At 42.3% G+C, this 24,490-nt stretch overlaps 1 protein-coding gene across 1 annotated transcript in view; it reads right to left on the reverse strand.

Moving 5' to 3' along the window:
• Window positions 1-1,448: 1,448 nt before the first annotated feature.
• Window positions 1,449-24,490, reverse strand: part of Skap1 (src kinase associated phosphoprotein 1) — a 286,124-nt gene continuing 263,082 nt past the window's right edge. The window contains exons 11-13 of the mRNA XM_076870617.1: window positions 23,406-23,506; window positions 4,070-4,216; window positions 1,449-1,784 (exon numbers count right to left, since the gene is read on the reverse strand). Of these exons, the coding sequence (XP_076726732.1) occupies window positions 4,115-4,216; window positions 23,406-23,506 (203 nt within the window). The 3' untranslated portion in view covers window positions 1,449-1,784; window positions 4,070-4,114. The remainder of the gene's footprint in view (window positions 1,785-4,069; window positions 4,217-23,405; window positions 23,507-24,490) is intronic.

Genomic DNA, 24,490 nt, shown 5'->3' on the forward strand with positions numbered 1-24,490 from the left:
TAGGGAAGGATGAAGAAGCATAGAAGGGTTTGTGTTTGTCCCCCACTCTTAACCACTTCAGAACAATGCCCATTGTCCTTACCTGTGGGCTGGGATTGGTGCAGATGTTCCCAAAGCAGTAGGCAATTGGTTCTCTTTTGTTCACCTGCTCATATGCTGCCACCTAGTGGTCCCTCCTCCTTTAACACCCTGCATAAAGAGGGGATCTTATGTTCACTTTAATAGCCCCTCCCCACTGGCCCCACCCTCAAGGACCTGAATTGTCCCCTTTTCTTACATTTTTCCTTTTGTGGTACTGGGATTGAACCTAGGGCCTTGTGCATGCTAGGCAAGTGCTCTACCACTGAGTCACATCCCTAGTCCTCCATTTTCTTACTTTTTTTAATCTATCATACACAAAATTATTTTCATTTCTTATTCCTGGGTCAGAAAAATCTGGAAATGAATAGTTGGCATGCAATATATTTATATTTTTTTCCTGAGAAACTTGGATCCATTGTCTGCTGCCTGGTTTTTCTCCCACAGTGATGTGCAATTGGAGTCTTGCTCCAGAGCTACAATATGGTCCTTACAGAGGTGAAGAAGGCTTCTGCCAATCCAGGGTTATTCTGAACAGGCAGTTTCAATGATAAAATTCCTATAGTTTCTCAGGTGTCTGTCTTTCAAAATTTCTCATGTAGAGAGACAGGCAACCATATAGCTCACTCCTACTGAGTAGATATTCATGTCAGGCTTTGTTCCAAGCACATTACACATGTTAAATTCTTTCCTCTTACTAATTACTGAATGACCCACTGAGACAGAGCACACCCTTTCTAAGGAGAGGAAATGGGGGCATTAAAGGTCAGGTAACTTACTTGAGAAAGTGTAATAAACAGGGAAGTGGGATTTATTCCCAGCCTGTTTACTCTAGAGTTTATGTTCTTAGCCACTGTTTTTCTGCCTCTTTGGTGCGCAGATAACCTGAGGGCTATGTACAGGCAACAGAAAAGGGAAACAGAGGCCTGTATTCGCCCTCCTCAAAGTACCTCCTCAGCCCCTATCTGGGACTTGCTTGATGCTTGCTAACTAACCGAAGGCCTGAGGAAGACCTCTTCAATGTTCTGACTCCCAGGCCTCACTTCCAGATTCTGTTTCAGAGATTCAGAACATAAAAAATAAACCAAAATAAAGCAAACAACAACAACAAAACCACCACCACCACAAAAACCCAAGGAGCCAACCAAAGCAAGTCTGAGACATGACCAGAAACCCAGCAGCCCTGGGTTCCTGAGATGATTCTGCCCTGAGACACAGTTGCAATTACAAGTCTTTTTTTCTGTCTGGGCCTTTGTTTTCTCTCTGGCTGTGCTTTCCTACTTTGTTGGGAGATGACAAGAATGGCCAGAGGTGGCATTTTGATACTATTTCAGAAAGGAACTCAACACCATCGCCCTTGGCAAAGAACCAAATCTGAAGTTTATTTGTGGTTTTCAGGCCAGCCAAAACAACTAGAAACTTCCTCCTCCCAAGGGGTTTATCTCTATGGTCCTCTTTGTGTCAATTCTGTGGCAAAGGTAGAAGTGGGTGTGTGGGCGTGTTTAGAGATGGGATGAGCCATGAGCAGGCCGGCTTAGTAACAGTGTTGATGAACGTGCCTCTTCCCAGTTGTCTTACTGGTCACTTCGAGGTGATGGAGAGACTTGGGTTTCTTCAGTGGAGAGAGGAATCCAGTGAGAGTAGGGAGTGGGAGCACTGGATGGATCTGTTTCTTCATAAAGGCAGGACAGAGAGAAGAATATTTCCTAAAGGGGAGAAATACACAAATTTGCTTTTATGCTTCAAAATATAAAAGTATGGGGCTGGGGATGTGGCTCAAGCGGTAGTGCGCTTGTCTGGCATGCGTGCGGCCCGGGTTCGATCCTCAGCACCACATACAAACAAAGATGTTGTGTCTGCCAAAAATAAATATTTTAAAATAAATAAAAAATAAATATTAAAATTCTCTCTCTCTCTCTCTCTCTCTCTCTCTTTAAAAAAAATATAAAAGTATGAATAGGAGTGAAAAGTCTTCCTTCCTTCTCTGTCTCACAGATATGCAGTTTCTTTATCCTTGGAGGCAACTCATGTTATTAGTTTCTTTTTCCTTCCAGAAATATTTCATACATATATGAGCAAATAGGCATATATAATTTCTACTCCCTTTTTATACAATGGGGCAAATTTGGCCTGTCCTGCATTGCAGCGTTTTTTACTTTACCAACATATATTCCAGAACAGTTTACTTTTCTTTTTCACTGTTGCATAGTATTCAATTCTCTGACTAGTTCTCTATTGAGCATTTAGGTTATGTCCAATCAATTGCTGTTATAAACAAGTAAGCTCCTGTGTGTCATCTGGCATGTATGCAAGGACAGCTGAAGGATAAATTCCTAGAGGTGGAATTGCTGGGGCAAAGAGAATGCAAAGATAAACAACTTTAAATGACAAAGTGAAATAGGGTGAATTTGCTTAGATTTGACAGGAAAATTCCAACCATTCTGCATTCTCAGCCAGGAAATAGGGTCCTCATCAGGAAAGTCGTAAAGTCAAACCTTGAGCGACAGGCCTGAGCTGGTGCTTTATGGTCACACAAGGGCATTGGAGAGTGAGATCTATCCTCATGTATTTTCCTAAATGAATTCACTCAACTGCTGCTGCACACCAGAGCTGGCCTTGGTCTGGAAGACTCCAAGGACAGTTTGTATCACTCACTCTGATGTCATCCTTCACCCCTAGCAATGAAGTTGGCTCCCAAATGAAGCCGGAAGATGGAGCTAGTGACATTAAACTGGTCTTGGGTGCCCTCCATCACTCAGTTCTTAACAAAACCCACTGTGCACCAAAGTGGCTCCCAATGTGCCCCCACCCAAATCAAGCTTAACTTCCACTGTCTTAAAGCACTGTGGGGGGCTGGGGGTGTGGCTCAGTGGCAGAGTGCTTGCCTAGCATGTGTGAGGTCCTGGATTTGGTTCCTAGCACGGCAAAACCAAACCAAAACAAGCTGGGTTTCTTGCTCATAAAACACAAATCTTATTCTTTGTTATATAAACGTTAACTTGACTATTTTTCATACCAGATTTCTAATCGTGGTTACTCCTATCACAGTGTGTGCACATTTGGGGAAAATGGTGCCCTGGATTTGAGAGCTGGGGATAAAGAAACCTAGATCCATCCTGGTGGCAAGTACTGATTGTCTCCCAATATCTAGTTTCCTCTTTCTATTTAGTGATAAACTCTCTATTTTGTTTTCTTTCTTTCCATTTTATTTTTTTTTTGGTGGAGGGCACCCTGTGGAGGGTACCCAGGAGTGATTTAATACTGAGCTACATTCTCCAACCATTTTCAGTTTTTATTTCGAGGCAGGAGGATCTTTCCAAGTTGCTTAAGGTCTTGCTGAGTTGCTGAGGCTGGCTTTGAACTTGTAATCCTCCTGCCTCAGCCTCCCGAGTTGCTGGGATTACAGCATGCATCACCATGCCAAGCTCAACCCTCTATTTTTAAGCTGGACCCAGGGCTACTTAGAGTAAATTTTTCTTTGTATTGTGATCTATCTATGTATCTATCCACCTATCTACACAATTTCTGGTCAATGGAATGTAAGCAGAAATAGCATGTGTAACATCTCTGTAGTGTTCTCAAAGGAAGAGGATATGCTTTTATTTCACTTTTATCTTTCCTACTGAGTAGAAGGCAGACATGATTGCTGGAGCAGAAGCATCTTTCTTGTCTGTGAAGTAACCTTGGTAATATGACCACAAACAGTGGAGCAAAAAGAGAAGTTACCTAGACCTGGATGCTTTGGATCACTTACCTCCAGGTTTTTACAGAAGAGCAAAATTAATTCCTCTTAATGAAGTCACTGTTATTTTAAAATTTTCACTTGTAGTAGAATCTAAATCCTATCCCCAAACTTTGGAAAAAACAATTCCAGACTCATTGTCTTTCACTTGTGACTCAGTAGCATTACTTTGGCAATGAAGAAAAGCACAACACTGACAACTCTCATCTGTACAGAGAAACAAAGTCATGACCCACAAACTCTTCTCACCTCAGGGGCAGGCAGTTCACTGGCAATGATTCTGATACCTGGGATTCATCTTTCTTCCATTTCAAAGGCAGAGGTGAGATACTCCTTTGGGACAATTCCAATGAGGCTGTTCAGTTCTCCTACCCACCAGCCGTACATGTTATATTCCTGAAAAATGAAAAGAGGATGGTTACAGGTGAAATTTGGTCATGCCTCTATAAAACTTCTTACAGTGACAGCGTGGGAGACTCCGTTGATGGTTTCTCCGTTGGCATCATCTGTGGGAACAGTTAACATCTTTGACGGGCAGCCATTTCGTCTACATTGTAAACTTTGCATCTTTGATGCTATTGCCGAACCTAAAGAGTCCTCCCTTCCCCTTCCCCCAGCAAGCTGAATGGTATGGCTTCTTCAGAGAAAACTGGGCACACACTAAATGCCAGTACACTAAAGATGTTCAGGGAGTCAGGTCACAGTTCAAATCAATACTATTTATCAAGTACTTTCTATGTGCAAAGTGCTATTTGAGTTCCCCTGAGATATTGAATGATGAATCAGAACATTGCTTGCCCCTCAGTGCTCGCAGCATAGAGTAATGGGCTTTGGAGTCAGACAGACTGAGAGCTAATCTCCGCTTGGTCATTTAGTAGCCATGTGACCTTAGATCCTCCTGGCTTTAACTTCCTCATCTGTAAGAGAAGGAATAGTATCTCCATCTCTATATGTGATACCAAAAGTGTCTGATATCATAGTAGGTGTTCTAAACATTAGATCCCTTCATTGAAGAGGTAGGAGGTTGACAGTGACATCAGTAATGATGTGCAGGACATGTAAGTGTCACAGGAAGGGGCAAATAAAAAACGGGCTGAGAACAGGTGTTTCAACTTAGCTAGGTTTGGGGAACCATGCCCTGTCTGGTTTTGTATATCTAGCTGCTGAGTTTCAGGGGGAAAAAAGAAGAAGAAAGAAAAGAAAGACAACCAGGTTGGTGACATAAAAACTCAGGGCCCCTAGCATTAACTGGTGATCTTTTCTGTTTCTAAGTAGTTATCTTTCCTTCTCCAACTATGCTAAGTCCCCTCCCTCTCAGCAGATAACCTCTTTTCCACCTTCAAAGACCAAGGAGTCTTGGGGCTGGAGCTGGGGCTGGGGCTCAGCAGTAGAGTGCTTGCCTAGCATGTGCAAGGTGCTGGGTTCGATCCTCAGCACCACATAAAAATAACTAAAATAAAAGCATGTGTCCAACAACAACTAAAAAAATATTTAAAAAAGAGAATGTAGTCTTAAAATTTTTTTTCTTTTTCTTTTTTTTTTTTTGTACTGGGGATTGAACCCAAGGGTGTTTAACCACTGAGCCACATCCATAGCCCTTTTTATATTTTATTTAGAGACAGGGTCTTGCTAAGTTGCTTAGGGCCTCTCTAAATTGCTGAGGCTGGCCTTGAATTTACAATCCTCCTGCCTCAGCTTCCCAGGCTGCTGGGATTACAGGCATGCACCACTGCACCTGGCTAAAAGTTTCAAATTTGTCAGCCTCCAGCCATGAAAGCAGCAGCATAACCATATTGACAACCATTATTTCCCATTTAATGAGGGACGCATCCCCTGGTTTAAGATCATACTTCACCATGTGCACTTGTAACTATTTCCTCCTCTTTCTTTCCTTCTCTCCTCCCTCCCTCCCTTTTTTCTTAGATCTATGGAGTCTGACCTCTGCCTCTAATGTAAATGACCCTTTCCACCAGCAGTGAACTGTGTTCAAGATGTGTTTTCATCTTTGAAAACAACTATTAAAGTCTCCCCTGCGTGTCTACTAGTCTATGCCGACTTCCATTTCACAGACCTCCTGGAAGAGTTTACTCCACTCACCGCTCAACTTCTTCCTTCCCAGTCACCCAAGTCACTCTAGTTGGACTCCTGCTTCTGTCACTCCATTTATGCCTTCCCTGTGTCCCCACTGCCTCCTCCTGGTGCAGATTCTCTGGGTACTTCTCAGTCCCTAACACTTGTTCTCAGCCATATTGGCACGCACTGTTGACCCTCCTTGAGACAATTTCTCTTGGTTTCTGCGATCATTCTCCCAGTTTCCCTCCCTCTTCTCTGGCTGCTTCTGCTCATTCTCATTCATCTTACTCTCTCTCCTTTTAATGTGGTTGTTTCCCAGGGTTTTCTCCTGGCCCTCTTCTCTTCTGACTTGATCTCCTTGAGTGATCTCAAATACCCCTGGAGTTTAACCTCTGTGACTGTGTTGATGGCTAAAGACTGGTTAAAAACTCCATCCCGCATCTAAGTATTGGACCCCAATATCCAAGTGCATGTCCACCAAACTGTTCAAACTTAACCCATTAGCCTGCCTGTATCCCCATTCGCATTCCCCAAATCTCTCCGCCTCCTGTGCTCTCTCCTTCAATAAGTAGTGCCTCCATGCACTCAGTTACCCAGGCCAGAAACCTCAGAATCCTCTCTGACTTCATCTTCCTCTTCCAATCAATCCTTAAGTCCTTTTACTTCTCTCTCCAAATTATTACTGGAATTCTCTCCATTCCCATTGCCAATACCCCAGATATCACTGTCATCTATCATGAGGATCACAGAAACAACCTCCAAATTGCTCTCTGTCTCTCTCTGTGTTCTTATTTTCTTCCACTCTGTTCTTTGTTCTAGAGCCAGAATGTTTCTGAGATGCACACTGATATTGTCATTGCTCTGTTTGGAACCTTTCAGTGGGTCTCCACTGCTCCTTGTCAACTTCTTTATATATATATATATATATATATATATATTTTTTTTTTTTTTTTTTTTGATGTATTATATTTGTGCTCCAAGTTACTCTCACCTTGGAGGCTATCCTCTGCATTTTTAGATCTATGGAGTCCCTCCTCCATTTTGAAAGGCTCACTCCTAAGCAGGCTTCAGATTTCAATTGCTGAGTCACTCACTCTCTAGAAGCCTCTCTTGGGCACTCTCTGGCTGTCCCAACCTCCCCACATGGTCCATAGTGCTTCCCCGACATGAGTTCACCATGCAGCCTTGTTTCTTCTGGCCTTTGTCTCAGTGTCAGTCAACAGATGGGAAACTGAGGGCTGGACCTTGTTTTTATTTGCTGTGTATTGTCAGCACTCAGCCCAGTACCCAGCACAGAGCGGGGTCAAATAAATACCTCCCCCCCCCCCCCCCCCGCAAATAAACACTTTTTAAATGAGGTTATGCCAAAGTAAAGGGAGCAATGGGAATTTACACTCTTGATTGACCAGGTTTAGTTACAACCAACTCCAAGATATTCCCCTGGCGATGGAACTGGTTGTGGCAGAAAGAGATCAACTGCCTTTGGAGACAGTCTACCACAATGGCTCCCTAAATACCAAGAAGAGTCTCAAAGGCCACAGGAAGTGATTCTACTGTGTTGATCCTTATAGGACCAGGGAATTGCCTTTTTAAAACCAGTCTTAAAAGACTGAATGTCCACCACCTCTTCCTACACCTACTCCTTCTCATGTCCTCCCTCTTCCAGGCCAACTTCCCCATAGAGTGCACCGTCTTTGGGCAATTACTCAGAATTCCTCAGCCTATGCCTGTCATGAGCTTTTGAGCTCATGTTGGTACAAATTCTGTTACTGTCCATTTTCTAACACTGAAGTTAGGGCAGTTTCTGCCTAAAGTTTTCTTGTAGAGTTGCCCTGTGTTGACCACATTACTGGAATGTCTGTGGCCTTGCTATGAAAGGAAAATTCAGGCTCTGTCTTCCTTTCTCACTGTAACTTCCTTTCTCTTGGAAACTAGTTTTAGTTCTTCTGCTATCATAGGCAGAAGGTGGGGACAATGCTATCTGACAGTCCCCCCACCAGGTACTGGTGATTGAATCCAGGAGTGTTTTACCACTGAGTCACATCCCCACCTCTTTTGATTTTATTTTTTAAAAATTTGAGACAGGGTCTCACTAAGTTGCTAAGTTGCTGAGGCTGACTTCAAACTTGTGATCCTCTTGCCTCAGCCTCCCAAACTATTGGGATTACAAGTATGTATCACTGTACCTGGCTCTGTCAGTCTTTTGATCAAAGTCAACTTGCATAACCATGTTTGAAGTGTGGCCTTCTACCTGCAAGGTGCTGTCATCTTTATCATCTGCAGAGGCTCAAATAAGGCACCCGGGGGAGGGAGACTATTCAAGACCCCTGACTTTGACTCACACTTCGCAGTTCCCCTTTAACTGTAATGTTCCGGGTAGGGACCAAGCCTGAGGAAGGTTTTCTCTGCCAACTTGAAGAGGGTGCAAAGAAGAAGCAGATGAGGCTCAGCAGGGCACCTGCCAAGGCCAGGCTCCCAGTCAGTTTGCTCTTGCTCGAGGGGAACACTGACCTGCTGACTGCAGATGTAGTAGCCTCGCCACAGTGGTGAGAACTGAAATGAGGGAAATCAACTCTTTGCCCTTCAAAACAAAAGAGCAGGCAGAAGTGTAAGGAGGATGGCACAGTCTCAGAGACCATATCTATCCTGCTGTGGAGGCCTGGGAGCTTAATCAAAGCACCTACAGGTCCTGGAATCTGACTGTCTTTTCCAGATTTCTTCCCTTGGCTGGATACTCGAAAAGGGCTGCAGGGCTGAAATGTTTAAAGCATGAATGGAAAATTTTTAGCCTTCTCTCCCACTACCACCCCCCATGCATTGCTCCAACCCAGTCTGAACACCACGAGGTATTTTAAAATAATTTCTACTTTGATGAATTGCTGGGGAGTCCACAATTGCTCATAATCAAAGGGAGAAAAATGCAAATGAGATCCGGCCGAGAACTATCACCACCAAACGTTTATTTCACTGCACAGTGCCAAAAAGAATTAAAACAACATTAAACTCACAGCAATCATGTTTAAGCTCTCGTTTCCAAGTGCCAAATTGCACCACTCTGGATCATACAGATGTTCGTTAATTATGCTAATTTTTATTAAACTATTAAAATGGAGAGAGTACTGGCTCAGCCAGGCAGACCCCAGCTCTGAATGAACTCTGCTCCTGTCTAGAGGTGCTAATTTACTGCATTTTTATTAAGTTGCTGATTCTTGGATTTGAGTTTTAGGACGGCAGGGAGAACTGAATTTCTGGGATCAATGTTTTCCATAAAGTCTGACTTCTCTTCACCCACATGTTTGGAAAGCTTGGAAAAATACTGAGAGGCTCCCAGGAGACCTCTAATCCTCCATGCAGGAGGGTTTTGCCTTTAAGTGGGGACACACGCCTACAGGTGACAACACTGTAGGGACATCAGTATCATACACGCTCCCCACTCTGTAACTCGATGTGTACAATGTGTGGTAGAGCTTAGATTCTGATGATACAGGATTGTTACCTGAAGATGCTTTAGAGAAGAATATAAAAAGTTATTAAAAAAATCCTTCACATCAGTGTTTGCTTCTGCCACTAAGTCTTTAGAAGCCTTTCACCAGAAAGAAGTACAGTGTGTATGGTTTGTTTTCATCATAAATGTATCTAGGCTTGATTAAAAATCTACTTCTCTCAATACAACCTTACCCCACATCCTTGAACCCCCCAAACAAAAAAGTCTCACAAATGAAAGTTGACTATTTGAACTCTATTATCTGGATGGAGGAGCTATTGGCCTGGATGAGCGAAGCGTTGAGTGAACCTGAAATAGACGCAGCGCTCACCATCAGCAACAATCAAAAGTGTTTATGGGGGACTGCACACTGCCATAAAAGGATTTATGCTGCTAATCTCCATCAACAAGGAAAAAAAAAAAAAACCCTACCAAACCTGCCATAAAAAGAACAGCAAATTCTATAAACAAAAAGCAGTATGGCCACCAACAACGGGCATGTTGCACAGCTTGACTCTGCCTCCAGTGGTTTCCTATTGCTGTTTATGGTTTCAAGACTATCATGGACCTCCTCGGTGCTCCTCCTGTCACAGGGCCCTGAGTCCCTGTGTGGTGCTGCAAATACCCTGTCAGTAGGTGTCAGGGGATATGGGGAGGGGGGGACCAGCAGGCGCCTATCATAAGCCTTAAAAGAGATTAAATACCCCTACTCCATGATTGCTACATTTTAATTTCTCTCCTCCCTGCTGGTTCCTATTTGTATAAGCTCTTCCATGACTCCCCTGGAGTAGCACAGACATGACCTGGAATGACCATCCTGTCTTGGGATGAGAATTCAATTTCTAGGCTCAGTGAATCCTAGGCTGTTCCAACAAAAGGAACTCACCATCCTCTAGGGCAGAGTCTTAAACTGGAGTCTGTGACCCTGTGGAGCTTGTCTGTGGATGGGGTGTGAGGGAATCTTCAAGCTTCCTGAAACTGGCGTAAAATTTTGTGTACATGTGTACGTGGGTCTCCTCCATCAGATTCTCAGAGGATATGTGCACCCTTCATAGTTTTCCAAGCAGTACTCTAGGGGAAAATTCCATGGTCTTGATGTCCTTGATTTGTATTTGGCCCAGTGTGGCCACAACCCTTACCCCTTAATTAAAAAAAAAAAAAAAAAAAAAAAAAAAAGAGATAAGAATGTTTGTCCCTTCCATGCTGAGTTTCCCAGGCCTGAACCCTCCAATAGCAGAGTCTGTTCCCCCTTCAAAGGCTAACTGAGCGTGCTTGTCCTTTCTAGGGCACTGTCTTGCTAACTGACTTAAAAGTCGTGGCATCTTCTCACAGCTTCCATTGAAAGCCACATGATGGCTTTTGGAGCAAGTTGCATAACATGCTCAGTTCCCCTGAGAAGGTTTCTAATAGAAACATTCTTTTTTTTTTCCACATTGAACTAGGTTCTGAGCCTCTGTGGAACAAGATTCCCAGAAAATGTCTCATATTTTGGTTCTCTTAACCATCAAAGTTTACTGTATGAGTGTTGTAAACAAGAGAATTCTTCTTCGAGAGAACAATCAATCAGTCCCTAACATGAAGAATCAATAAAGTCTTGATATATGTATGGGGAAAGCCAATCAATCATGGAAGCATTGGTTTATGATTGCTTATTTCTCTTATTAGTGCTTGTGCATCATATATTATCATTAGTAAGGATGGGAAATTTGAATTCCTGAGCAGAGTAGACTTTTGATTTGCCAGGGTCAGCCCCAAAACATTATGCATTTACTCTGGATTGGCCCACAGATTCTTTGCTCCTAAAAATCCAGCTTTGGAAATTTAATGCTTTCTTCAGATATCATAAATTATTAAGCAAATTGAGGATTCCAACTCAGCACAATTCTAAGTGCTAGGAAAATAAGGCTGGAAACAGGAATTGTTCACCAAAGACAAACAAGTGCTCATTTTTCAGTACAAATAATTTTGTGTGGAGATTTTGCTGAAGGAGAAAGGGAATGGTCAGCTGGATGGCCAGTGGATTAGTGACCTTGGAAAGGATCGGAGCTCAGTGCTTGGCTAAGACCTTGGGTAGCTTGGCGGCCTCTCTAGTCTCTTTTAGGCTGTAAGTTCTTGGCAATCATTTTCTCTTTTTCTATTATTCAGAGTTTTGGTCTATAAATCATAATAAAAATGAATCATTAAATTTGCCTCAATTGAGCTGGTTTTATTTATTGTCACATCTCAGGGAATTTGCTAACCTGAGGATTGATGGGCCTGGATACAGGCAAAGATATGTGGATAGAAGAAAGAAGACACCAGAAAGGCCAGGTGGTCAGTAAAAGCAGTTGGGGGGCTCCTAGGGACAACTCTATGAAGCACACTCCCTAAGAGCCAAGTATCCTGAGAAGAGGAATGTGTCATCTGGATGGAGGGTTCAAGAGCACTGGAGTTTGAGGGAATGTTCAGCCTCAAGTGTGAGGCTCATGGTCTCAATCCTGTGTAGGACAAGCATATATTTAGGGTGTGAGTGCATAATGATCAAGACCAGAGAGGTGTGCTGGACCTTTTGGAGATGGAAGTGTGTGCAAAAAACAGGGTGGGCATTTGAGTGAATGTGACAGAAAAATCATAAGCTGTAAAGGTGAGAAGGAATGTAAAACAGGGTGGTAAGGAGAGAGGCGAGAAAGCACAGAACTTGAACTTTACCTAAAAAAGAGAGAAAGGATAAAGGGAAGGTAAACACTGTGCAGATGGGAGAAAGCAAGGTGCCAAGTGCAGAATTCAGGAACAATGGAGACGGCACCATTTCAGAGCTGATAGAATTGTGATACCATGTGAGACGGGCGTATTAATATGTATTCCATAAACTGCGCAGCTCGCAGCTCTGCACCGCTCTGTTTTGCTCTGACCGCAGTACCAGCCTCAGGCACCACAACACAATTTGGAAACAATGTGACGGAAATGTTTAATCTGCTCGGCCCATCTGTGCTGCGTATTTCTCCAGATCTCCCTGAGAGAGGCGCCTTGAATCTCCACATTGCCTTTAATATTCTCCTAAATCACCTCCCCACTGCACTTCAAGGGCCATTGCTACAATATCACAGGTTCATCTAAAGTGCAATGGGGAGGGGGGGTGTTGGGGGAGGCGCAGGCAGGGAGATTTTTTATTTTAAAATAATTTCCAGAGATTGTCTTTTCAGCTTCCTTAAAAAAAAAAAAAAAAAAAGAAGAAGAAGAAGAAAAGTTATTCTACTGTTGCCGTAAGGTTATTAAGGTTGTTTGGTTCAAAACAGGGTAGGATAGAGTGGAATCATTCTCCAAAGAATTATTTTTATTAATCTCAATTCTCTCAATTGGACATGGGAGGGGTGAGCAGCTGCTCTTTCTCTATCTCCTCTTCTTGCACCTTGCTAGAGTGAGGTGCTCATTTGGGGCTGGGACTCTCCCCTTTATGCTCAGGGCATTGGGGTCTCAGCTTGGTAGTTCCCAGGGCCAACCTTGACCCTGCACTGCTCTAAACAAAGCCATCCTGTTCTAGACAAAGTATACATTTAGTCCCAGGCCATCATGTCCTCATCAGGAGAAGACACTGAATATATTTTTAAATTTTAGCCTAACACCTTATATTTTCTCTCTTTCAGCACAAATGTTGGATGTCAGGTTTCCACTGCCTTCCCCTGCTCAGTTCTGCTAGATTCAGCTATTTGGGGCCAGAATGTAGGAAGCTGGAGTGGGTTTCGGAGAAAGAGGGGATGACAAGTCACCATGTTTCAGAACCTAGACAAATGGAAGAGAGTTGCACATCACCAAGAAAATTAGGATTCCTTTTGCTTTGTGAATTAAAGAAATGAATAATTTAATCCTCAAGATTGTTCCAGCGAGGGAAAGACAACGTCCCAGTTGCGGAGCCCTACAGCCTGTCGGTGTGTTACATCATCTGCACACATAGGCGTTTCCATGACAACAGCTTATAGCTTCATTTCCTGGATCCCTCTAGGGGGTGTCACAGCCAGATCCACCTGCTTTTCACCCTACCCTCGGTGGGGTCATGGTAAGGTCGCCAGAATAAATGAACGCGGGTACTAATGATCTGTTTACTGCTGTTTATGCTCTGTGTGTGTCAGGGGCATGCACATTTAGAGAGCTCATTATGGTTGCAATTAGAATGCACCATCGCTAGATATTTAACTCCTTTTTCTTTTAAATTAGCATTTTAATAACATTCTTTGAGCAGAGAAACAAAATGACCATTTTTCACGGACAAACTTCTAGCTGTAGGTGCAACTTTAATGGCAAAGTTGTGAAGGGGAAAGAAGGGAGAAAAAAGGGCCATTTTTACTACTTTCACCCTCCTCCTTACCAAAAGGATATTTTTATTTGCTTTCCAACACACTCAATTTCCTAAATTTGTTTTGAATCCAATTATTTTGGGTGGTTTAAAGCGCTGCACTCTTGTTGGACGGAAATTAGCAGCGATTGAAATTAACTTTTTATGTGACCTGTGAAAGGGGCTAAAATAATTACAAGTGTGTAGAAGAAATCCTGTCTCCAAAAGACCCTTGCTGTAGGACTGGGCTGTGATCTGATGATAGCATGATCAGAATATCTGTATATTGTAACTACAAGTTTTTTTTCCTTAAAAAGGTGATTGTAATTATTGTTTCTGTTTTATAATTCTTAGGATTATTTTATAGAAGGTAAATGATGACAAAAATTTAGCACTATAGGCAGAATAAGTGAGAGACAGAAAGAATAAAAACAATAACAGCATCATTTACCATTTAAAAATGGTCAGACCTGAGAGCATCTAAAAGCAGGAGAGTTGAAACAGGAAAGATGCGCTGTAGAGACCCACTTGGGCAGAATGTTCCTAAGGCACTGCTTTTCGGGAACCAGTCAACACCTTTTCTGGGTGTTTACAGATGTTCTGTTGGTGTAAAGTACAGTGAAAAATAACAATTTGAATGTTTCGATTATCTTTCCCAGTCCGTTCCATTTTCATTATTTATTTCCTATAAATCGGGACCTTGCTGAACATAATTCTGCAGACAAGGAGGTGGATGGGACAGCCAATGTGAACGAGGAGATGGATGGTGGGTGCGTGTAAGATAGATGCTATGCGTTTATGGAAAGGAGCCGTACAGTATGTCTACGTGTGAACATCCGCAAAGTAGAGCCAGGGAGCGTGTAAACTATAACGGGTATTTATAGATGGGGGAGGGAAAAAAAAGGGTGCAAGGAAGACTGTGTGGGAACAGGCAGTGAGAGCCTGAAAAGACGTGCTTTTTCCTACCCTCCTGGAATCCACGTCCAAGTTCCGCTTAAGATGTCCCATGCTCGCTGTGGCTCCTGTGAAACTCACAAGCCTTACCATGACAACAGACGGGGATTTCACAGCCAGAAGACTTGGGAGGTCAATAGTTGAAAAGCAAGAGTTATAAAGAGAGATCTTTATCCACAGCAAAACAATTCCACTAACACCCCCACCCCACAATGATAGAAGGAAGAAAAAAAATTTAAAGACACAGCAGGAGAAAAAAAAAAAAAACCTTTCTAAAAATGCAAGTTTAAATTTTTATGCTTTGCATCAGCCTTGTTGCACCTTAGAATCTGCCATTTCATAAATAAAATACGGATGGCATAGACTATAATTTGGTGATAGCTACCCCAGGACATATCTAGATGCACTTCTGTTATTTTAATTAAATACTGCATTATGGTTTGTGACAACTACATAGCTACAGCGTAAATGAATTCAGATTAAAGTGTTACTTAGGCATCCAGTAATTTTTGTTTCATTCCTCAGTTTTACAAAGCAAATAGCTATAAAATCAAGATGTTTGTTCATTTACAGATGGAGTAGGATTGTTGTCGCTGTTTCCCCCCCCCCTCCTTAATCCTCACGCACGAAAAGAAGACAGAGCTCAGAATCTGGCTCCCAATACTCTTAGCTTATGAGCCACATCACAAAGAAAAACACATCCTCTTGACTATAATGTGAGATGCTGAATATTAATTGCTGGTATTATGCTTATCTTTCTAGCCGGGTTCTGTCTTTTACCAATTACTCTGATGGGCTGCAATCTTGCTTTGCCAGGGGATTTTTCTCCTTTGTTTAACAGTTAGAAACCTATTTTATTTTATTTTATTAAAAAAGAATCATAAAGTTCATAATGCTCCGTGGAAGTTTTTAGTATTTGGAACTCTTCCCAAATACAGAATAGGAGTAGGAACAGAGAAACTGCCGGATCTCTTTGCTAAAAAGATGATGCACATTTCTGCATTTAAAAGAAAAATATTTTTTCATTTTAGCCATATTAATGTTTGCTTAATGAAACTGGAGATACAATTTGATATAATCAATTGGTTAGTTTAAATGTCACTTCACTAACAAATCATGAAAAAAGTTCAGAATATTCTTATCTATCAGGTGCAGATTTTCACTCAATAGGATAGAGTAAAAGGATTTTTGCTCAAATCTGAGGATTTAATTGCATCTTAAATGTGTCATATGTCAAGATGAAAATTTTTAAATAGCAAGTTTTCTGAAACCTTTGTCTATTATTTCTGGTCTGAGAAGCAATATGATCTTTTTATTAGCCTTAAATACCATACGACTGTGAATGTCTGCAAATTCTAGCTTTCTCTATTCTAATTGATTACCCCAAATCCCCCATAATGAATCCTATAACCTGCAAAGAAATTACTGTTCTGTATTTTTGCAATGAGGTTATAATTTGCTTCAGTATTTTTGAGTTTGGTTAGAGAACTGAATCCATCCAATACCAAGAAACCCTGGCAGAAGAGGTTTGAGGAGGCTGAACTCCTTTCAAGAAAATAATTACCCAGAAACAAAGCTTTTGCGACTCCATTTAAATAGGGCATCTCACCGAAATGTCATCCAGCCTCTTTGGCAGATTAGTGAGGAGTTTATTACTAAATCTCTGTCTAATAAACGTGCAGTTGACTCTGGAGGAGCTGCTTGTTATAATACTGGCGGCGGGAAATGGAGGGAATGTCACAGTTAAAGACACAAATTTTCCCTGTAATATATTCGAATGGAAACCTCTGAATCCAATACTACATGGGCATATCTAATAAATTCACAATATTTCAGTCTCAACAGCCTTCACCGGTTAGTTTTAAAGATTTATGTGGTAAAAAATTACTCAGTGATGAATATGGTTTATTCTGTGCAGTATTGGAGGTATAAGGAATTAAACTACCGTCTTTAACAGTGAATTTATTATTACCTCTGTCAAAAGACGAAGGCTTTAACAGCATTTGTTATAAATTCACTGCAAAATAAATGGCTGGAATTTTTTACACAGGAGTTTGTAAAGCATCGGACGATTCTGAGCATTAACCTAACACTGCCATGGCTTATGTGGTTCTAGGTAAACATTTCTGTCTGGGTCTTGTAGTTAATTATCTGGTGTGGGACTTTCCACCTGACTGAAGTGTGTGTGTGTGTGTGTGTGTGTGTGTGTGTGTGTGTGTGTGTTTGTTTGCTTTGAAAGTGAAGGGTCCTGCCTGGGACAACAGTTTAGCAATGAGATTAAGGAGGAAAATTCTAATCGTATTCTCTTTTTTAAAAACGAGTTAGGATTTGTAGGACATGGTTGATGTACAATAAGGCCCCTTGTTAGCAGGTTTACATGCATGCATATGCACACACGTATAAACACCCCTCTCCCTTTTGTCCTCTCTTGGAATGGGTGTCCCCTCATTTATAAAAATTACCTGGAAGGAATGAGGCTGCCAGGGTTTGTTCTAGACGATTGGTTCCTGTCTGGGGGAAAGGAATGGCCTCTACTGAATTTGACCGGTGTATGACCGTTGCCTTCCAGCTGACCCCAAATCCCATTCCCATCCTCCTAACTCTATAGCCTCCCATAGGGGTTATTAATGAGAGAAAACACCACCATCATCATCTTCTTCTTCATCACAACACAGTGTTGACCTGCTTGTTAACATGAAATGGGGTGGTGGGGACAGCTTCTGCTTCTCTCCTGTACCATCATAAATAAGAAAAGATATTTTCTGATGGTACCCCCCTGCCTGCCCCCTTCGGTTAGGTCAGAGGTGAATAATAGCTCTTTGACAGGCATTGATCAGTTGGATCACACTGTTTGGGCAGTCTGTGCCCCAGGCCTATATCCTCCCCACTTACTACCCCCAAATTACCTCCCAAATAACCCCACCCATCCCCCACTCAGCTAAGCAGAGGGTATGATGCCTGAGGAAGTCCTAAATGGACACTAGATGTCACCAAACACCTCCTTTCCCTCAGAGCCCTGAAATTAAAAAAAAAAAAAAAAAAAAAAAAAGAAATCTTTCATTTAAAGCAATTGAAGGAATTAGCTGTTTTTATGAGGGTTGTTGTCACATTCAACTAAGCACACTTAAAGGAGAAAGTATTGCTGCATTTAGACAATTTTTATAACAAAATCTCTTTTGGAGAGGATGGGGTCCAGGCAGAGGAAAGGTCTACATTCTTAAGTAGTCCTTTGAGGGAGTACATGGAAAAAATTGTTTTTTTTTTTTTTTTAGTATTTATTCTTTAGATTTTGGCGGACACAACATCTTTGTTTGTATGTGGTGCTGAGGATCGAACCCGGGCTGAACGCATGCCAGGCGAGCGCGCTACCGCTTGAGCCACATCCCCAGCCCCCCCCCAAATTGGGTTTTAAAAATGTTAACATGGTCCAGGTGAGCTGCGACAGCCCTGCTGCGTTCAGATGACTAGATGCTGGGTTTGGAGCCATGATCCAGCCTGAGTTTAAGGAGCTCCATCCCAGATCACAAAGTGTGTCCATCCTGTCCATATAAGGCCCATGGCCATCTGACCCCTTTATGTGGGCCCTGTTAAACTTGACCTTGTCTATAAAATTCCCTGTTTCTATTAGCAGAGAAAGCTTGGTGTGTTTGGACCACGTGAATACCTTTCTTCCCCAGCTAAGCCAGAATGTAAGTATCAGTTTTACATAGTGCCCAACTTGTTGCTCCAAGGCTGATTTCCATGGAAATAAGACACTGAATAAGTCCTTAGGGGAGCTTTCAAGACCAACTCATGAAGCACACAAGCCAAGCCCAAGAGGTATCCCCTCTTGGCTCAGTTTATTTTAAACTCATGTAGGGGCCTCTTTTCCTTTTTAGTAATTGAGAAAGAGTTTCTCTCTTTAATTTGCCTTTATCTATTGGACAGCTCATATTACCATCACAAATTACTTTTGGAACATGAACCTTATTTTTCAAATGGGCATTCACATAAGAGTGATCTCAAATAATGGAAGAAGCACTTTTATTATTTAGAAAGAATGGTTCCTCAGTGAAAGACCTTGGAACTAAGTCAGGGTCACTACCCTGAAAGCTGGGTCTCGTGACTGGTCTTATCCAAATAGAGGCTTCTTACCTTTCTTTCTCCTCCTTATATAACAAGTGACTATAGTGGTGCTGATCCAGGTCCACAGAAGGGCCTTATGATCCTCAGATGAAAGGAACTAAGCCAGGGCACGGTGTTATCGCACGGAGGGTGATTCAGCACCTGCCCTGTCATGCCTGGTGCCCAGGCTGAATGGATTTTTGGAGTACACCTGTTGTTGAACCCCTGCCAAGTACTGATGGCCACTAACCCCCAAATCACTTTTCCCCGCTGTTGATGTTTGGAATGTCAGACAGGACCGAGCAGCAGCCGGCGTGTATTTCAAACACAGCAGATGGATTTTTATATTAGCTCCTATTTCATGTTCAGGCAGAGCGACCGCCTCACTAAAACCGCAGCCTCGGTGCTGCCGAGTTTGCTTCTGTGAGATTAATTCTGTGAAATTAATTGGGACAAGATTGAAAAGGAAATTAAAATGCAGCTGAGTGAACAGGCCTTTCAAACACCTTTTCCCTGCTCTATTCGAACTTGAATTCTGTGGTGGTCGCTGGCATCGTGGGAAGTAATTTACGAGAGGCAGGCTCTCAGGAGCCATCGGTTACGTATGAAGAGACCGGCACCAGCGCCACAATCTGGAGCCACTGAAGAGCGCTAAACACCCCGCTGTGGCCTGAGCTGTGTCCTGGCTCCAGGGAGGAAGGGAAGTTCAGTCCCTTCCCAGAGAAGGCTGTTCAGAAAGAAATATCTGGGCCCAAAAGGAATGCAGCAACATTCACTGGAGGCTCAGATCTGCTTCATTATTAAAATTTCCCATTAATATATTTTAAGACCTCAATTGGAAGTCAGTGAATTAAGTGGGCATGAAGCTGTGTGGGGCCTGAGGATTGCTTGACCAGGTTGTGGGGAGGTCAGCAGGAGTCTTCCTGCTGACTGCTTGTTAGTTCCTATTCTGGAGCTTAGGTACACGGCTTTGGCATCTCCTGGAAGAGAACTTTGGAGACTATCAGATGTCAGAGATTAAATCTGTTGGACCAGTAAAAGCACAGTGACTTTCCACACAGTCTTCTTCAATGGGTAGTTTTCTACATGAAGTGAGAGCCTACTGTGTCTTAGAACATCTCTATGAAGAGTTCTTGGCATGTGGACCATGTTATTTTCTCTATGAATTCACCAATAATTTAGTAAACTCCTAGTATGTGCCCAACATGGGTCTAAAAGGTTTATTATTAGTAGAAGTTAGCAGAATATAATGCTAGTTTCCATTTCCTGGGTGCTGGGCTCTTCTTTACCCATATCTCTAGTGGAAGCCTCACCATGACCCTGTGAATAAAAATTATCCCACTTTTTACAGATGAGGAAATTGAGGATTAGCAAGGTTAAGTGACTTTCTCCAGGGTCACATAAATAAGGCATCTGTTGTTGCTTGTTTCTCTGAGAACAGGACAGGCAATGGGCATTTGGTTAACTATGGGGTGCATCTTTCTTCAGGCAATCATCTCTGGAGAAGTTTTTTTCTCTCTCTCATTTTCTTTCTCTCTGTCTCTCTTTTCTTTCCTTCTTTCCTCCTTCCTTTCTTTCTTTCATACCAGGGATTGAACCTTGGGGTGCTTCACCACTGATCCATAACCCCAGGCCTCTTTTTAGTTTTTATTTTGAGGCAGGCTCTTGTTAAGTTGCTTAGGGCTTCACTTCATTGCTGAGGCTGGATTTGAACTTGCAATGCTCCTGCCCCAGTCTCCCTAGTCACTAGGATTACAGGTGTGCTGTGCCACTGTGCCTGGCTTCTTTTTCTTTTTTGGGATAAATTCTTCTCTTTCTGGATCACTCCTACCCAAAGGCAAGACTCAAAAATTCACCTGAGGTTGGGCCTAGGATTCTAGGATTCAAGGCTGGATCTTACTTGGGTGTCTATTGAGAAACAGCAAACAGGGGTGGGGGTATAGCTTAACAGTAGAGGACTTATCTAACATGCATGAGGGCTCCCCCGCCCCCAGAAAAAAGGAAAAAAGAATAAAGAAGCAGCAGGAAGCAAGTAGGAGTCCGGGACTAAAATCTGCCATCCTCCCTTCCTCACTTCCTTGTCCACGTCCCTACCCAGGAGACTTTCTTCTTCCGGTCCAATCCTCTCTTCACAATATTCCTTTCATCAGACAAAGAGAGAGAGGAAATCAGATGTATCTATGAGATCTGAAGACAAAAGAGCTAGTAGCTGTAACTTTTATTGTGGTTTAATCTGAGTGAGTAATTGAAGCTAAGGCACATTTTTGTGTGGGGCTCCTGTAAGCGGTTTTACAGGGTCAGGCCCACTATGTCTGAAGGGGAAATGTCTGAGGTACAGAAAACCTTCCATGTTGTCCAACACAATTTTCTCATTTTACAAATGAAGAAATGAATCCAGGTAAGCTGAGCCACATGGTTGCATCTTGTGCTTTCTTGGGGAAAAGGCTTCCCCAGGTTTCTAGACAGTGGGGCTTTGATGCTCAACAAAGGTGCTACTGGCTAAAGTGGGATGAATTTATGATCCATAGGAGATAGGATCCTAGAGTATTAATAACTGAACTTCTGAATAGAAAAATGGCTAGGGATGGTAGCAGAATGTTCTGTCTGAATTGGTTCATTTGTGCTTCTTAGAAGCAGAGAAATGGAGTGGGTCGTCTTTTAAGGTTCCTTCTTGCCCAAGAACTCTGAGTTAGGTAGTAGAATCAAGGCAAATCCTATTTGAGATGCTCCCCAAACCAACATTAACTAGAAGAAACCTCTGTGAGGGAAAGTTTGTTGTGTTCCTACCTTCTGGTTTCCTCTTCAGATAAGCAGAGATTAGCAACATGGGGAAGGGAAGATGGTACACCCTTGGGGTGGTGGTGGTGAGAAATATTAGGATGATTAGGGATTCAAATGGACTCAGAACCTTCCAGAAGAGAGGAGAAAGAAGCTGATAGAACCAGAGCAGTAAAGTATTTTCACTGAATTAAACTCTGACTTATTAGCTTTTAGTAATGGAGGAGGGGAAGAGAAGTTGGTTTAAAAAAAACATGTGGAGTTTGTTTCCCCCATGTTTCTCGGGAATTTCTTAAAAATACCATAGCCATGGTAACCTGGACAGCTCTATGTTGCAGGACAGGTCACTGCACAGCCCCTTCTAACTGGAGGAAAGGGACCCCCAGTGAGAAGCCATTAACAAAGGCAAAAGACATGCAAAACAAACAAAATAATCATGACTGAGAGAGAGGGCCAGCAGACAGTCTGACTCTGTTCTCCCCCACTCCTGCTGCAGGCACCTCCAGACAATGTAAACAGTTAATTTGTTCACCTGCAGGCTCTGGGCAAACAGAGGCCTGGTCACACCTGAGTGGATAACTCGATTACCCTGTAATGCCAGCGTGGTAATGTACACAAATTCTATTACACGGTAAACCTTGCTTTCGGGCATTTGAAATACCAATCAGGCCAATGTCCACTCCCTTCTTTGCTTCCAATTTATTCTTGGTGTATTGGAGCTGCACCGAAATGGCACTAGGATGGTGTTGAGTTAGGGATCCAGGAGAAATCACTAGAGATTATGTTCTCACTCATCAGGGCCTGTAGGCCTCCTACTCTCCTGCAAAGGGTTAGCTCGAATTTAGTCCTTGTTTAAGGGGCCTGATTCACTGGAACCACTGAAAGATACCTCAGGTACAGATCTGGTCTGTTTCTCAAGGAGCTTATTGTATATTTCAAACCGCAGACAAGCCCTTGGCCTAGGTAGTAACATTCACAGAATAAAGATAAATGGTAAATGATGAGTTAACAACACAATGGGCTTTAAATTTTCCTTTAGGAAATCCACATACTCAGCAATTAAAGAGCAAATTGTACCTATTTCAAAAGTATGTTTGTAGATATCGATTGGCTGCATAGAAAGAGAGACCTTTTCAATACTATCTTTAGGGACAGAACTTACTATCTTAGTCTGTTTATAGACCATGGGTGGTCTTTTACAAGGACGGTATGTACTGGATCCTCAAACTGTAACCCATGAATTTGGAATCTTTACATTAGTAAAGGATTGGCAATAATCCATCTTTTTTTTTTTTTTTTAAACCCTATTCCTTTCTGATCAACAATACCATTTGTGAGACGGTCAGCTGGGTCTATGGGTTAACTCTTGATTGAGGAAGAGAAGGGAGTTAACTGGCCTTTGCAGGATTGGATTCACTATCTTGGCCTTATCAGCACTTGGTCAAACCAATTGAGCTAACTAGTTCTGACTCCTCCCCCCATAGGTAATTATATTACAGTCTCATTTATCTACAAATGAAATAAGAAGGCAGCTTACTTAGCCGGAATGTTTTCAATAGTATTATATAGTAATAAATTATGTACACAGCAATGACCTTTAAGTATCCCAGTCCTTGAAAAGGATCAGATTTCAATTGGCATAACTTTAAGGTTATGTTTACATTATTGTATTTTGAAATTTGAAAATTGATCTCTAAATCTGAATTTTCAATTAAAATGTCCCCTGGCAATTATAAATAAATGGAAATTTATTCTGTGTGTGAGGGAGCCATGGAACTTATCCTGAAAAGTGTTATAACAGAATAATTCTGGTTGTGGTGACTACACCTTCAAGAGTGAAAAAAGTCAACTTTGGATCCAAGTTCCATACTCCATGTCCTTACCTTGCTCAGAATGCGAATGAGGTCACCCCGTTGGAAGGATAGTTCGTCTGGCTGTTCACCATAACAATCCCATAGTCCTTGGTAATAACTGGCATAGTCCACTGATCAAAGAGAAGAGAAATCAAAGTGAAAAGGACTCTGTCTTTTTCATGGAGCCACATTTTTGTTGCAAATGGAAACTAGGGTTCTGCTAGGGCCCCTAGGAAACCTAATATTCAGGGGGGTCCAGATGAAATACAGTCAAGCACTCAGCATGAGCAAAGGATTATGGGAGAAGGAGATCATTAACTAACATTAAATATTTACAGATCACCCCTAGTAGGATGCTGTTCAACAATATGATAATATATTTATTTATTAATAAAAGAAAGTCAGGTAGGTAATTTTTCAGTTGGTTTGTAAATAAGCAGCATGAAGAAGTTTCTCTCCAGACTTTCTTGATCCGGGACATCTAAACAACCTAGCTCATCTCTTCATTATGCATTTGAAGGTACAAGTCTCTGACTCCTGCTATTCACAAGGGGCTGAATCAGCCAGCTGCTTCTGTATCACAGCTCACATTTTGGCCCCCTCTGTTACACGGGAGCTTCATCCTGGGCACTTTCCACCCAGGTACTATATGAGGTAATCACCAATAAATACTAAAACAAATAGCCCAGTCCTTAAGTGGAACCATGGGGGTGTCTCATCCATTACAACTAAATTCTGGGTGGGCTGGCCCTTTTCCAGCATCTCATTTGTAGACCCTGAACATGTCTGCCAAGATTTATCTGCAAGCCCCCAGGGGAACAGAAACCAAAGTGATCTGCATTAAAAATGAAAGCAACTGAAGATGACAAACCAAGCTTTAGAAGCACTGGAGAGATTTACTGGGCTTCTCAGCAAGACTCGATGGCAATGATGCCACAGGACAGCCATCGATTCTTAACAATGAAGAATTTGTATTGATCCTCTTCTACCCGGAAAGGTTAAACACTAGAGTACAAAGTGGGAGAGGATCTGGGGATTTGAATGGCAGGAGAGCTAATGCCCACTAGACCAAGGATGCTCCCTGTTCCTGAGGACTCTCTGTATGAGATCTGTGA

Source organism: Callospermophilus lateralis, chromosome 11 (assembly GCF_048772815.1).
Source record: "Callospermophilus lateralis isolate mCalLat2 chromosome 11, mCalLat2.hap1, whole genome shotgun sequence".
NCBI lineage: Eukaryota > Metazoa > Chordata > Mammalia > Rodentia > Sciuridae > Callospermophilus > Callospermophilus lateralis.